This window comes from Pipistrellus hanaki, assembly GCF_964339955.1.
Source record: "Pipistrellus hanaki genome assembly, chromosome: 3".
NCBI classification, from domain to species: Eukaryota; Metazoa; Chordata; class Mammalia; order Chiroptera; family Vespertilionidae; genus Pipistrellus; species Pipistrellus hanaki.
This window is the reverse complement of record NC_140505.1, coordinates 150126284-150138964: the sequence shown is the minus strand read 5'-3', so window position 1 is coordinate 150138964 and position 12681 is coordinate 150126284. Positions and strand designations below refer to the sequence as shown.

At 36.8% G+C, this 12681-nt stretch overlaps 1 protein-coding gene across 1 annotated transcript; it reads left to right on the top strand.

Moving 5' to 3' along the window:
- Nucleotides 1-4282: 4282 nt before the first annotated feature.
- On the top strand, nt 4283-4964 carry LOC311619739 (small ubiquitin-related modifier 1-like; the record flags this gene model as incomplete). Its single annotated transcript, XM_084878275.1, has 2 exons — nt 4283-4350; nt 4693-4964. The coding sequence occupies 2 exons, from the start codon at nt 4283-4285 to the stop codon at nt 4901-4903; spliced, it is 279 nt and encodes a 92-aa protein (XP_084734401.1). The 3' UTR covers nt 4904-4964.
- Between the last annotated feature and the right edge of the window lie 7717 nt (nt 4965-12681).

The following is a 12681-nucleotide window of genomic DNA, read 5'->3' as shown; positions in this document are numbered from 1 at the left end:
TGACCATGCTAAGGGCAGAGTTATTGACTTCCACCTTTGAGTAGCACCAAATTATCTTTTAATAACACCTCTTCACAGTGTTGATCATGTTCTTCACCTGGGCTGCTGCTGCGCCCACATCTTATCCTTTCATGCTGGTGCTGTTGTCATTATTTTTCTTTTGGAGGGGGTTGAGGGAGGAGGAGTGTGTTGATTGGGTAATCCTTTTCGTATTGTGTCATTTTTGTCATGAACTTGTTTTCAGTTTCATTTATAATGGGTTCATCATTCCAACTCTGTATGTATCTTTTAAAAATTTACCATATAGCTTTTTTTCCTCCTCTTTATTTAACGGGATAAATTCAACCTGCAGACCATGACTCTCAAAATTGTCTTTTAAAAGAAAAAAGTTTGGACTGTATGTTAAAGCACTGTTTGTTTGTTTTTTACTGAAAGTATAGTTTTGGAGCCACAGTGCCTCAAATTCCTCTCCCTATTTTCAATCTATCCAGGGTATAAAGCATAATGTAGACTCAACGGAGGCAACAGGGGCCTGGGCGTTGCAGTGTTAAGATTAGAGTTAATTAGGTGGGCAGCAGGTTTGGTTAATGGTTATCAGAGTACGATTTAGTTAATGACGATCAGAAGCAAGGATATGCAGGGATGAAAGTGACATTCAGAAACTAGGGGCTGAGTATCTCCCAAAAGAGTCTTTGACCGTGTCTTTTAAGCCCATGGAGATAAAGACTAAGAAGGATGCTGTTATTTAGTGTAGTGCGAGAATTGATGTTCTAGAAACACAATCAACCTATTTGACCACAACAAACCACTGCTTTGTTGGTCCTACTTTGTTCTTCTGATTTCCAGTCTATAGTTCCTATTGACTTCCCGAATTTCCCTGCCTCCTTCCTTCTACTGATCCTCCTGGAAAAACAGCTTGGTCTCAAGGGCAATTATGCAGACCTTTTATTTACTAACCTTTAATAATGGCTTCATGGTTATCTAAAATAATTTCTAAACACAATTAACTAATAGTTTCTATAAATGGGCAATAGATACTTGGGGTTTGATATTCTCAATAGGCTATGCAAGCACCATGCTTAGTTCACCGATATCAGAGATTGCAATCACTTATTAGTCAGAAGAAATGAGGTTTGTGTGGGAACAACTAGAAGTTTTGAAGATTATTCATTGGAAAATATCTCCTCTCTCTTAAAAGTCATCCCTTGTAGTCATTTTAAATGGTCAATTAGATTAATTCAGGGGACCATGTTTTCTCTTTTTCCTAGATCAGCGATTCACAATGTGAATTTTTTGACTTGTACATAGACTCATCATAAAGTAAAGTAGAAATCTGAGGTAATTATCCAGAAACTTAAAACCCTAGCATTCTCAGGCATATTCCAATGGAAATATTAAAAGCATTAGCATAACAAGTAACTGAACAATTTAATCAACAATAAATTCATTATGTGGAAATATTAAACATACTGGCCTCACAAGTTCTTGACCTTGTGATTTCCAAGTAGATTTTCAAATATTATTTCAAGCATCCTCATTGCTTAAAATTACTTATTCTGCTATCTCAAAAGTGGTCCCTTTTCTGTCCATCACCTCTCATCATTACCTCTTCCTTTCATTTCAAAACCCTTGGCCCTTTCCTTTTCTTTAAATCCATTATATATACTAATATTCAGCTTGGGTCCTATGACCAATTCCTTCTAGTTTAATTTTAATATCGGCTCAAATGCTCTCTCTCCTTTTAGCAAAATTGCAGTGTAATGTGGGTCTAGACTAGGCAACGTCTGGGCCAAGTTGTCTTGATGGTGACAGTATGAAGGTGACAATTCAGTGAGTACAGGAATCCAAAGTTCTTGCCAGGAGAGAATGTGATCAGTAAATACGATTTAAAAAGCTATAGCCTTGAAGATCTGAAGATCAAAAGAGAGAGAAGCTGAGAATATTTGGGCTCCTCCTATAAACTGACCTGAATAAGGAATAAATGAAGTCCTGAAGATTAATAGATTGCAGTGGAAGATTATGGGTCTTTAGCAGTAGATTACAGTACTAGGTAATGACTTTATTAAAACCCCAAAGCCTGATCTCCCCAGTCTTCTTTTAATGTAAGTTTTCCAAAGCTAAGATGGAGGATCAAATATATCACTCTTCAGGTTGTTGAATAAGATTACATTTTAGGTTGCATTATAATACCTTAGCATGGTTTCCAACCAAAATTTATTGAAGGAGTAGGGTCTCTTGGTTAGGGTTTTCCCCAGCAAAGTATATCTGTTGTTTGTCTCCATCACCTCTAGGTCAGGTCTAGTGAATTATGCATCTATTATGGAGTATGTATGTGCATATATGCATCACAGGGCCTGAGACAAGACTCACACAAGAGAGGGGTATGCTTGTTCACAATTAAGTTCACAATGAAGTTCACAATTACTAGACCCTCTCCTCCCATTTATAGTTAGAAGTGTCTCCTTTCTCTGGATCTTCCACACACACTTCTGTTTCCACAATTTGAATTGTTCTCAAATTGATCATACAGCATAGTTGTTACTAAAGTTTCATCATTTAATTAAAGAGTATGTATACTAGTGAAATGAAATTTAAGTGTGAGAGGAAAGAAAATTGTTTTTTGATTAGTTAAATGCCATAGAGAGACATCTTGATAAAGAAAATTAAATTGGGCATCTGTATTAGTCAGAGGAGAAGAACAGAAGCAATAATATACACATATATATGTATATACATGCATATAAGTATATTAATATATACATCTATATACATAATACATGCATATATACATATATATCTCTTACATGTATTTATATGTATAAATGACATTTATTTTAAGACTAGATGCCCGGTGCATGGCATTTGTGCCCTGGGAGGGGGGGCGTCCCCTCAGTTCAGCCGGCACCCTCATGCAGTCTGGGACCCTCGGGGGATGTCCGCCTGCTGGTTTAGGCCTGCCCTCCCTTCCCTCCCCCCCCCCCCCAGGAGTCCTTAGTGCTGTTGTGGGAGAGGCTCCTGCCACTGCTGCTGTGCTCACCAACCATGAGCCCAGCTTCTGGCTGAGCAGCACTCCCCCAGTGGGAGCGCACTGATCATCAGGGGGGAGCTCCTTCATTGAGCATCTGCCCCCTGGTGGTCAGTGCATGTCTTAGTGACTGGTCATCTGCTGTTCAGTGGATTTGATTAGCCTTTTATTATATAGGATATTGATTTGATAGTTATGGGAGATAAAAAGTCCTAAGATTTATGATTGGCAAGTTGGAGACCCAAGAGAGCAGATGTGTAGTTCCAGTCAGAATCCAAAGGCCTGTAAGTTCCAGTCTGAAAGTGAGCAGGGATAAGAACCAAGAAGAATCAGTATATTAGTCAGGGCCCAAAGGCCAGGAAAGACTAATTAATGTTCCAGCTCCAGGAGGCCAGTAAAGTTCCTTCTTACTCAGCCTTTTTATTCCATTCAGGTCTTCAAGTGATTAGATGAAGCCCACCAACATGGGAGAGGGCAATCTGCTTTACTCAGTCTATCAATTTAAATGTTGATCTCATTCAGAAACACCCTCACAGATACATCCAGAATAACTTTTGGCCATTCCACGGCCCAGACAAGTAGACACATAAAATTAATTATCACAGGATCATTGTGGCATTTATTTAAAAATTAGAGAATTCCAAAAATTTTTTAATCCAGTATAAGAAAACTTAGCTGTGTGTGCATTGTGTGAAAAGAGGGTAAAGGATCTCTTGAATATGGTTAGATTCATTTTTGCCAAACAGGTCTGTGTTTTGCACTAAAAATATTAAAGTGTAAATTAACATGTTTTAGGTTAAAATAAAATATATTCACACTTGAATGTTTTCATTATTCTTCACCTTAACAGAATTTTTTAAAACATATTTTATTGATATTTTACAGAGAGGAAGAAAGAGGGATAGAGAGTTAGAAACATCGATGAGAGAGAATCATCAATCAGCTGCCTCTTGCACACCCCTTTCTGGGGATGTGCCCGCAACCAATTCACATGCCCTTGACCGGAATCGAACTTGGGGCCTTTCAGTCCGCAGGCTGATGCTCTATCCACAGAGACAAACCGGTTTTGGCATGAATTTTTTTCAATTTACCCACCAAATAGCTGTTTCAGATAACATCAGTTAAGAATAATTCTAGAGATGTGGTGTTGTGCTGTGGAAGAGACAGATTTGTAAACCCCAGGGCAAGGTCCTGCCTACCCGAGGCCGCTGCTGTGCGGAGATCCCGTGTGAAGCACCATCAGCATGGCTGACCAGCATGGAGATCCCAGGATATTCAAACTTATACCAACTCAGGGCCCACATAGAAGGAGGCAAAACCTTCAAGTGAGGACTTAGGGGATAAGAAGAAAGGAGAGCCAGGACCGGTTTGGCTCAGTGGATAGAGCGTCGGCCTGCGAACTGAAAGGTCCCAGGATCGATTCCGGTCAAGGGCATGTACCTTGGTTGCGGGCACATCCCCAGTGAGGGGTGTGCAAGAGGCAGCTGGTCGATGTTTCTCTCTCATCGACGTTTCTAACTCTCTGTCCCTCTCAATTCCTCTCTGTGTAAAATCAATAATATATACATACATATATATATATATATATATATATATATATATATATATATATATATATATATATTAAGGAAGGAGAATACATTAAACTCAAAGTCATTGGAAAGCAGTGAGATTCACTTCAACGTGAAAATGACAACAATTCTCAAGAAACTTAAAGAACTGTATTGTCAAAGACAGGGAGCTCCAAAGAATTCGCCTAGGTTTCTCTTTCAAGGTCAGAGAATTGCTGGTAATCACACTCCAAGAGAACTGGGAATGGAGGACGAAGATGTAATTGAAGTTTACCAGGAACAAACAGGGGGTCATTCAACGGTGTAGATATTCTTTCTATTTTCTTTTCTTTTCCCTCAATCCTTCTTTATTTCTAATAATATTTATTTTGTAAACTGGTGTTCAAAATGGAATTAAAAACTGATAAATCCCCCCCCCCTCCTCTTTAAAACATCTGCTAGTTGTAATTCTAGTTCCCATTCTTCATTATTGTTTGTTTTCATTGTGCTGATTTTTGGTGATCAAGCCTCAGCCTCTTTTATACTGCCCTCTCCTTTTGAAATATTATGTGTGTGCACCAGGAGGCCACCTTTTTCAGGACTATACATTGTCAGGCTTGTGGTAAATAAGGTCGACCAATGCAAGTGTTTATAATGACTTCTAATTGGCCCTGAAGTTCTGGCATGTGATTGCTTCACTCCTGGACTATGACTTTCAGTGGGAGGTGGAAGTTTTTCAGAGCACTGAACTGTGGGAAAATGACCTTTTCTCAGCTTGAAGCTACTTTTAAAATCTGAATGTCTGGACCAAAAGAAAAGGAATATCAGGTTGGAGTCAAGATGACAGATAAGGTGAAAGTAAAAATTATTGCTGAAGATGGCTTTGCTGAAGAGAAAGCATTTTAAGAAAAAAGCAAAATCTTGTCAGAAGATCCCAGAAAAGTTTTCATTTTCATTAGCAGTTAATTCAGTTATTCGTGCAGAAAAATAAAGAGTAATTCTATTGTGTCTGATCATAAAATCAGGAAGTACAGTCAAGGAAATGAAACTCATGAATGTCAGGACTATTTATGAGGACAGCATAATTTTGCCTAAAAGGTACCTTTTTTTTTTTTTTTTTTTTTTTTCATGCATCCTACATGTATACCAATTCTTACTATTAGGTGTTTTAAAGGTTGCTCAGAACCTGAAAATATCCATCATGGCCATTTCCAGCCTCCGGTAATGTCAATCATCTGATCACTCCTCTCTTGCTATTGACTGCTGAGCATTGTTAGAAAAAGTCATACAATGATGCCAGCTGGCATTACAACCAATCCATGGTATCTAACATCTGCTGGCCTATCAAGACTGCTGGGCAATCATTTATCTCTAGTCGACTCTAACTCATGCAATTTTTATTATACATCTTTCCTGCTCTCCCCACTCTTACAATGTCTCCAAATCGCTTGAGAAAGTAAAAACCATGTAATAAGAATTGCCTCCACCATCCTCAGTTCAACCACAATACATAACATTCTTTCTTCTCTCTCATTTTCCTCCTCCTTCAGGATTTTCTCTCTCCCCTGACAATCCCATTCATGTCCATAAAATAACAGCCCACAGGTCTCACTTCTGCCTTTTCCCCAGTGCTATCACTTGACTACTGAGTGTCCTCAATTAGGTTTTCTGCTTAAGTTTTAAACCCAACATCTTTAAGTTCTTTAAGTTTCCTTCCAATTCTATAAAATGTTGTGGGTCCATCTGGACAGTTGTCTTTATTCTATATTTTTTCTGCTCAGGTGAAGATAGGAGAAAGGATTGTCTGCTTTCCCCTATCTCTGGCACTAAAATTCCATAATCCTTTTATTGTGCAGAGTCTAATACCCCATCAAATTTCCTCCCCAGGACTTAGTCTCATAATGCGTTCATTTTGACCATCTCAATTATAAGCTTATTTCTATTCTAAAGTGAACTTGCATTTACCTGCAGCTCCAAATGACAAGCTAAATGAAAGATCTTTGCCAACAGATTTCTTATATGATAACCTATCTCTTGAGAGATTCTCCCTTCCCTTGAACAGGATCTAAGTCCAATTGGCACAGGCTCCCAGAAGGCCATACCTGCCAGCTGTCACCAAGTGCTTCCAGGTGGGCATCTGAGCTAATGGACAGTATTGTCTATTGGAGGAATTGGAATCCAATTACAGTAACTTGCAGCAAAAGCAATTCACCTTTCTTTCAGGGATGGAAGGACAAAGTGCCAAATGCAGCAGGTTGCGTATTTTTGCTCATAAAATACATAATTTGTCAAAATCATTTTTCTCTAAACACTTTAATGGAAATCCTTGGCAGGCCTGTACACTAATGATTTCCATATTAATTCAGTGCTCAGTTATTCCATTTCATCCCCAAACTCTTTGCATCACTCAAGTAGTGTTATTCTTTTCTTATGAATCACCTAACTAGGCTATCTTCCAAGGAAGAGGGTGGCTTTGTGTTATGGAGAAGTGACTCTCCTTGGATGGCCTGGCTGAAATTAGTCAGGAGAGACTGGGTTGACTCTGGAGCAATTTTTAATAACCTGCAAGTTGAATTCTATAGATTCTGGATAAATGAAAAAAAAAAAAAAAAAAAAACCCACAACATTACAAAGCAAATGAAAAGGGGAAAAAGGGTTTCAAAGTTAAGAAATCTGTTCAATTTACTTTTCTAAGAGATTTTCAGACTTTAAAATATTGAAATATCATTTTCTTTAGATATTTTAAATTTTAAATTTTTACCTCACTCCTTCATGGCAGGGGCAATTTTATGGCCAAATTAATAAAATAATAGGGACGAAGAGGAGATATGATTCAAGAGAAAAAGAAATCGCCTCCCGTTATAATAGACAAGGAGTGCTTGGACTCTGAACTCTATCTGAGCAACATTAGTGGCCAGATTAAAATTCATATCACATCAGGAGTTTGTTTCTACTGAAAACTGCTCAGCTTAGCTTCATCTGATATGTTATCAGCCACATTTTAAGTAGGGACTCCTCTTACCTTTAAGAATGTGATAATGCGTCCTATTTAGCCATCAAACTAATTTTGTGTTTTGTTTAACCCTTCAGACCTCTATTGCTAGAAAGGCAGGGAGCCCGGGTGAATCCATTCTGTTTCCTGGGCAGGTGCTGGCTGCCCACCCTCCAGCATGCAGTCTTCTATGCTACCCTTGTCAAAGGTAAGCTATTCAAATTTCAAAGCCATAACAGTTTTCCTTCTCCTTTTTTCTCTTTGCCCTCGAGATATTCTCAGAGGATTTTACTCAATGCCATGTGATGCTGAAGTTGTACAGGAACGGTATGGTAATTGCATGAGAGCTACAGTTAAGGCCTAATGAACATTATGTTTATGAAGAATGTAGCTCTGATTTCTAAAAGCACTTTGGTAAATTATACAAATTAAATATTCATTACTTTGTACTTCATTAGTTCACATTTGGCACACTTTTTCTCATTATAATAGCCTGGAGTAAAAGCTTTTTAGTTTTGTTTTTTGTTTTTTTAATACACTCTATTCTGTTATTTTTCAGAAACTCTTTACTTACAATATTAGGACAAAGCTGTATTTTTTCCATGGGGGCTATAATATTCAGAGTTTTCTTTTAAAAGCACTACATTTTTTTATTTCACACAAGGGATGTGACTATCTGAAGTTCTTATTTCAATAGTCAGCACAAAAATATCTAAACTTAAAAAAAAAAAATCTTTACTGTTGCTAGTATTACAGATATTCCCTTTTTCCCCCCATTGATCTCCTCACCCGGTTTCCACCTCACCCCAGCTCTTAACCACTCTGTTGTCTGTGTCCATAGGCAAATGTTTAGATGCATATGTTGTTTGGTTAATCTCTTCCCACCCCCCTAACCATGCCCCCACCTCTGCACTCAGATTCATTAGTCTGTTCCGTGTTTTCATGCCTCTTGTTCTATTTTATTCATCAGTTTATTTTGTTCATTAGATTCTTTATTAATTTATTTTTATATTCAATTATTGAAATATATGTATTTATTGCCCTTTGTTCATATTTTTCTTCTTCTTCTTCTTCTTCTCCTTCTTCTTCTTTCTTCTTCAAGAATACCCTTCAACATTTCATGTAATACTGGTTTGTTGGTGATTAACTCCTTTAGCTTTTTCTTATCTATGAAGCTCTTTATCTTCAATTCTAAATTATAGCTTTACTAGAAAGAGTAATCTTGGCTGTAGGTCCTTGTTATTCATCACTTTGACTATCTCTTGCCACTCCCTCTGGCCTGCAAAGTTTCTGTGGAAAAATCAGCTGACATCATATGGGCACTCCCTTGTTGAATCTTTTTTTCTTTATTTTCTTTATTGATTAAGGTATTACATATATGTCCTTTTTCCCCCATGGCCCTCCCACCTCCCTGCTCATGCCCTCACCACCCAGGTGTCTGTGTCCATTGGTTATGCTTACATGTATGTATACAAGTCCTTGATCTCTCCCCCTTACCCCCACCCCCTCTGCCTTCCCTCTGAGGTTTGATGTTAAAGCAGCAATAGAAAATACATGTACACTTTAACTCTGATTTTCACTTAAATGTACACTTTAACTCTGATTTTCACTTAAAGTTTACTGCTTTTATTCTTATTTTAAAGATTCTATTTCATTAGGGAGAAACCTCTTTATTAAATTAAAAGTGTTGAAGAGGTCTAAATAATGTTTATTTTCCATGTTGAAATAACTTTGTAGTGATTAATTATTCACAGGTTTCTGAGAAGTTAAAAATTCTTTAAATAATTAGGTTGTTTTTCTGAAATAGGTGATAAATAGACAAGCTTCGTTGGCATGGAGAAATTGAAATAGAAAAAAAGAATTATAATTGGAGCTACTCTTTTCCACTTCTAAATACCCTAGTCTGCTTAAATGTATTCTTCCCTCAATGTATTAAGCAAATGTACTTGTGTCTAAAGTTCTGAAAATAAATAACTCCTCCTTAGATTCTATGAATCGAATGTCTGTTACACACTGATGTACAGTTACAGTTAAACAACTAAAAATAGATAACTTAAAAATGTAAGTTAATTTAATCAAATTAAATGTCGTTAGACTGAGAGAGCTTCAGATTTTTTTCATGTAAGATTTCCACAAATAACAATTATTGATGGCTCTTTACTATCTGTGAGAGAGGAAAATTCTGAGAACATATTTTAAAAGAGTACAGATAAAATAATCTGCCTGAACTAAAATAAAATTAAATTTAAACTTAGGGAGCATTGGACTAAAGACAGAAGACTATAATTTGAGTTCTGGCTGCATTATATAATCTTGTGGTCTTTGTAAAATCCACTCTTTAAACATCAGTGATCTATATTATAACACTTGCTTTGCCCACTCCTTTGGGTCATGGTGGATATATAGTGACATAATGAAACATTAGGAAAAAATGTAAACATAAAACATTCTACAGATTAATGATATTAAAAATCTAAATTATGAGCTCCATAATTTCCATTCACTAAAAGATCAATAATAAAATATTAACCCAGATTTAAAGCATGCAAAGTGAAGACAGAATTGTGGTCCAGGCAAATAATGAGATGCTATCTCCTCTTGAGAGCTAACATATCATATTCTGTCAGCTTGCTTCAGCAGGATGGTCACTACAATCATTTAGGTGACAGCCTCTTCGTTCTTTTTGTTTCTAGTATTCGTTTTAACTGACTTTTCTCCTGTGAGGAATTTAAAGAGAATAATAGGGACATAGAATAAGCTTCCAGCAGGAATTTGAAAGAAAAGGCAATGGGATGCTTTATAACTATTAAATCTACCTATTTCAAAGTTGAAGAATCTAGAGGAGGGCATGAAATGAGGAAAGGAGCACGAGACCAAAAGGAAGCTTAAAGAACAAAACAGAACATAGATCACAGACTGGGAAAAGGGTGCTGGCAAACTGTTTTGCTTTTGCCTGATAAGTTGAAAAAGAAGCCCTTTTTAAAAAGTATGTATTTTATTTATTTCAGAGAGGAGAGAGGGAGAGAGAGATAGAAACATCAATGATGAGAATCATTGATCAGCTGCCTCCTGCCATGTCCCATAAATGTGTCCAAACCCAGAATCAAATCATGATCTCCTGGTTCATAGGTCGACGCTCAGCCCCTGAACCACACAGGCCAGGCAGAAAAAGAAGCCCTTGAAAGCAGTTAAGAAATAAGAAAGGTAATAGTAAAGCCTCTACTTCAGAAAACCATGTAAAGATTTGGTTGGTATAGCAGTATTTTGCATGTATCAAAGGGAAAAAAACTGAAGGAAGAATCTTAGATGTCAAAAAAGCAATCTACACATAGATTTTGACATGTCATAAAGGAACATCTGAATTTGTCTGCTAGATTTATTTGAAAATAAAATGGTAATTGGAAGGAGTCAAAGATAATGGGGGAATTTCAAGTTAAAGTGATGGGATGAGTAGGGAGTTTCCTATAGGATAAGAGTGACAGGCTAGGCTAAATATTAAGACTAGCACAGAGTTAAGGAATAATGCCAATTTCTATTCTCTATTGATCTATGTTCAAGTCTGACACTAAAACTTACTTAAAATTCACTTCATTCAAAGAGACTCTTCAGAAAAGTCACAGAACCATGATAGCAAAATATATTTCAAGTATTAGTTCATCCAGCCAACCACTCTTTGGATATTCTCCACAGCATTCCAGTCAACAGGATGCCTGGCATACATGTAAACACCTCCAGGGATGAGATATTCCGTTTCCTGAAGCAACATATGCCACATTGAGTGAGCTTAGTATGTTAGAAAAGTCCTCCTTATATTAAACTGGAATCAGTCTCCTCTAACTGCTCCTCATTGGCCCTATTCTACCCTTTTAAGGGTCACAAACCTGATGTCTGCCTATTTGTTCAATTCTGTGTTCCTTACTTTCTCATACTAATGTATTAGACAATTATTTACCCAAACATTATATACTATGTGATTTTGAATTATCTCCCTATCAGTAGTAACAGAGCCTGTCCCACCCACCACCACCACCAAGCTCCAGGTCTTAACTTTACCACAGGTTCAAGGCTCTGTGACAATCCCACATCTCTTCCAGTAGGAAGGGAGCTTACATTTGATGAACCCTCTGATATGCCAAGAATATGGCAAATTATATCATTCAGTCCTCTCATCAGTCCTACAAAACAGTACCGTGTTATGATCTCTTTCAATAGATAGTCAACAGTCTTACCCTTTTACACTCAAGAATGATCATAGCATTAATTTCCCAGGTACTGATTTTCTATATGTACTCTTGATTTCCCTAATACATATTTTTTTAATGTTAATATTTTATTACATTTAATATTTGCTCTTTTAGAAGTATTTTCCTTTTTTTTTTTTTTTCTCGAATGAGTCAAGACAAATAAAATAGACATTTCACAGATGGGGCGTTGAAGCTCAAAATGGTTGAATAACTTGACCAAGAGATGATCGAACTCTAGAAAATGGATTCTCCTTAACTGAACTCTTGAGAATCAGTTTATAAACCCAAAGTCTCATTTACTACTTTTGATGGAAGATCTATGTGGAAGGATAACGGATGTCCATTCTTGCACAAAGCCCTCCAACACCAAGTCACAAATCAAATCACACATCAGAAGACTGCTTAGAGGCACTGAGAAAAAAGTCTATGATGCCAAAATGATACTTAATTCAATATAAAATAGCTTAACCATTCATCATCTTTGTCTAGAGATATTTCAAGCTCAGGGTTTTAAAAAATGCTCATTAAAATTATAGCAGCAGGTCTCTCAGACATTTTTGAAGCCAGACTATTCAGGTTTTATTTTTCAAATTTCTTTTCTCAATGTTACCAACTAGTTACCTATATTTGCAGGCACAAGACTTCCTCATTTTGTAACCTCAAAACTTACCTTAAAATGAATATACTTTAAGTATGTTTTTTTTTTTATTATTATTTAGAAAAGATATTTTTGGTAATATTTTAAAATACCACAAAGATACCACCATATTTTTTTTTCCCCATGGGTCATTTTATGCTGGGTTTGAGACCTGGAGACCTGGCCACATCCTGTGAAAAAAAGTGAGATAGTTCCCTTGAAGAAAATGAATG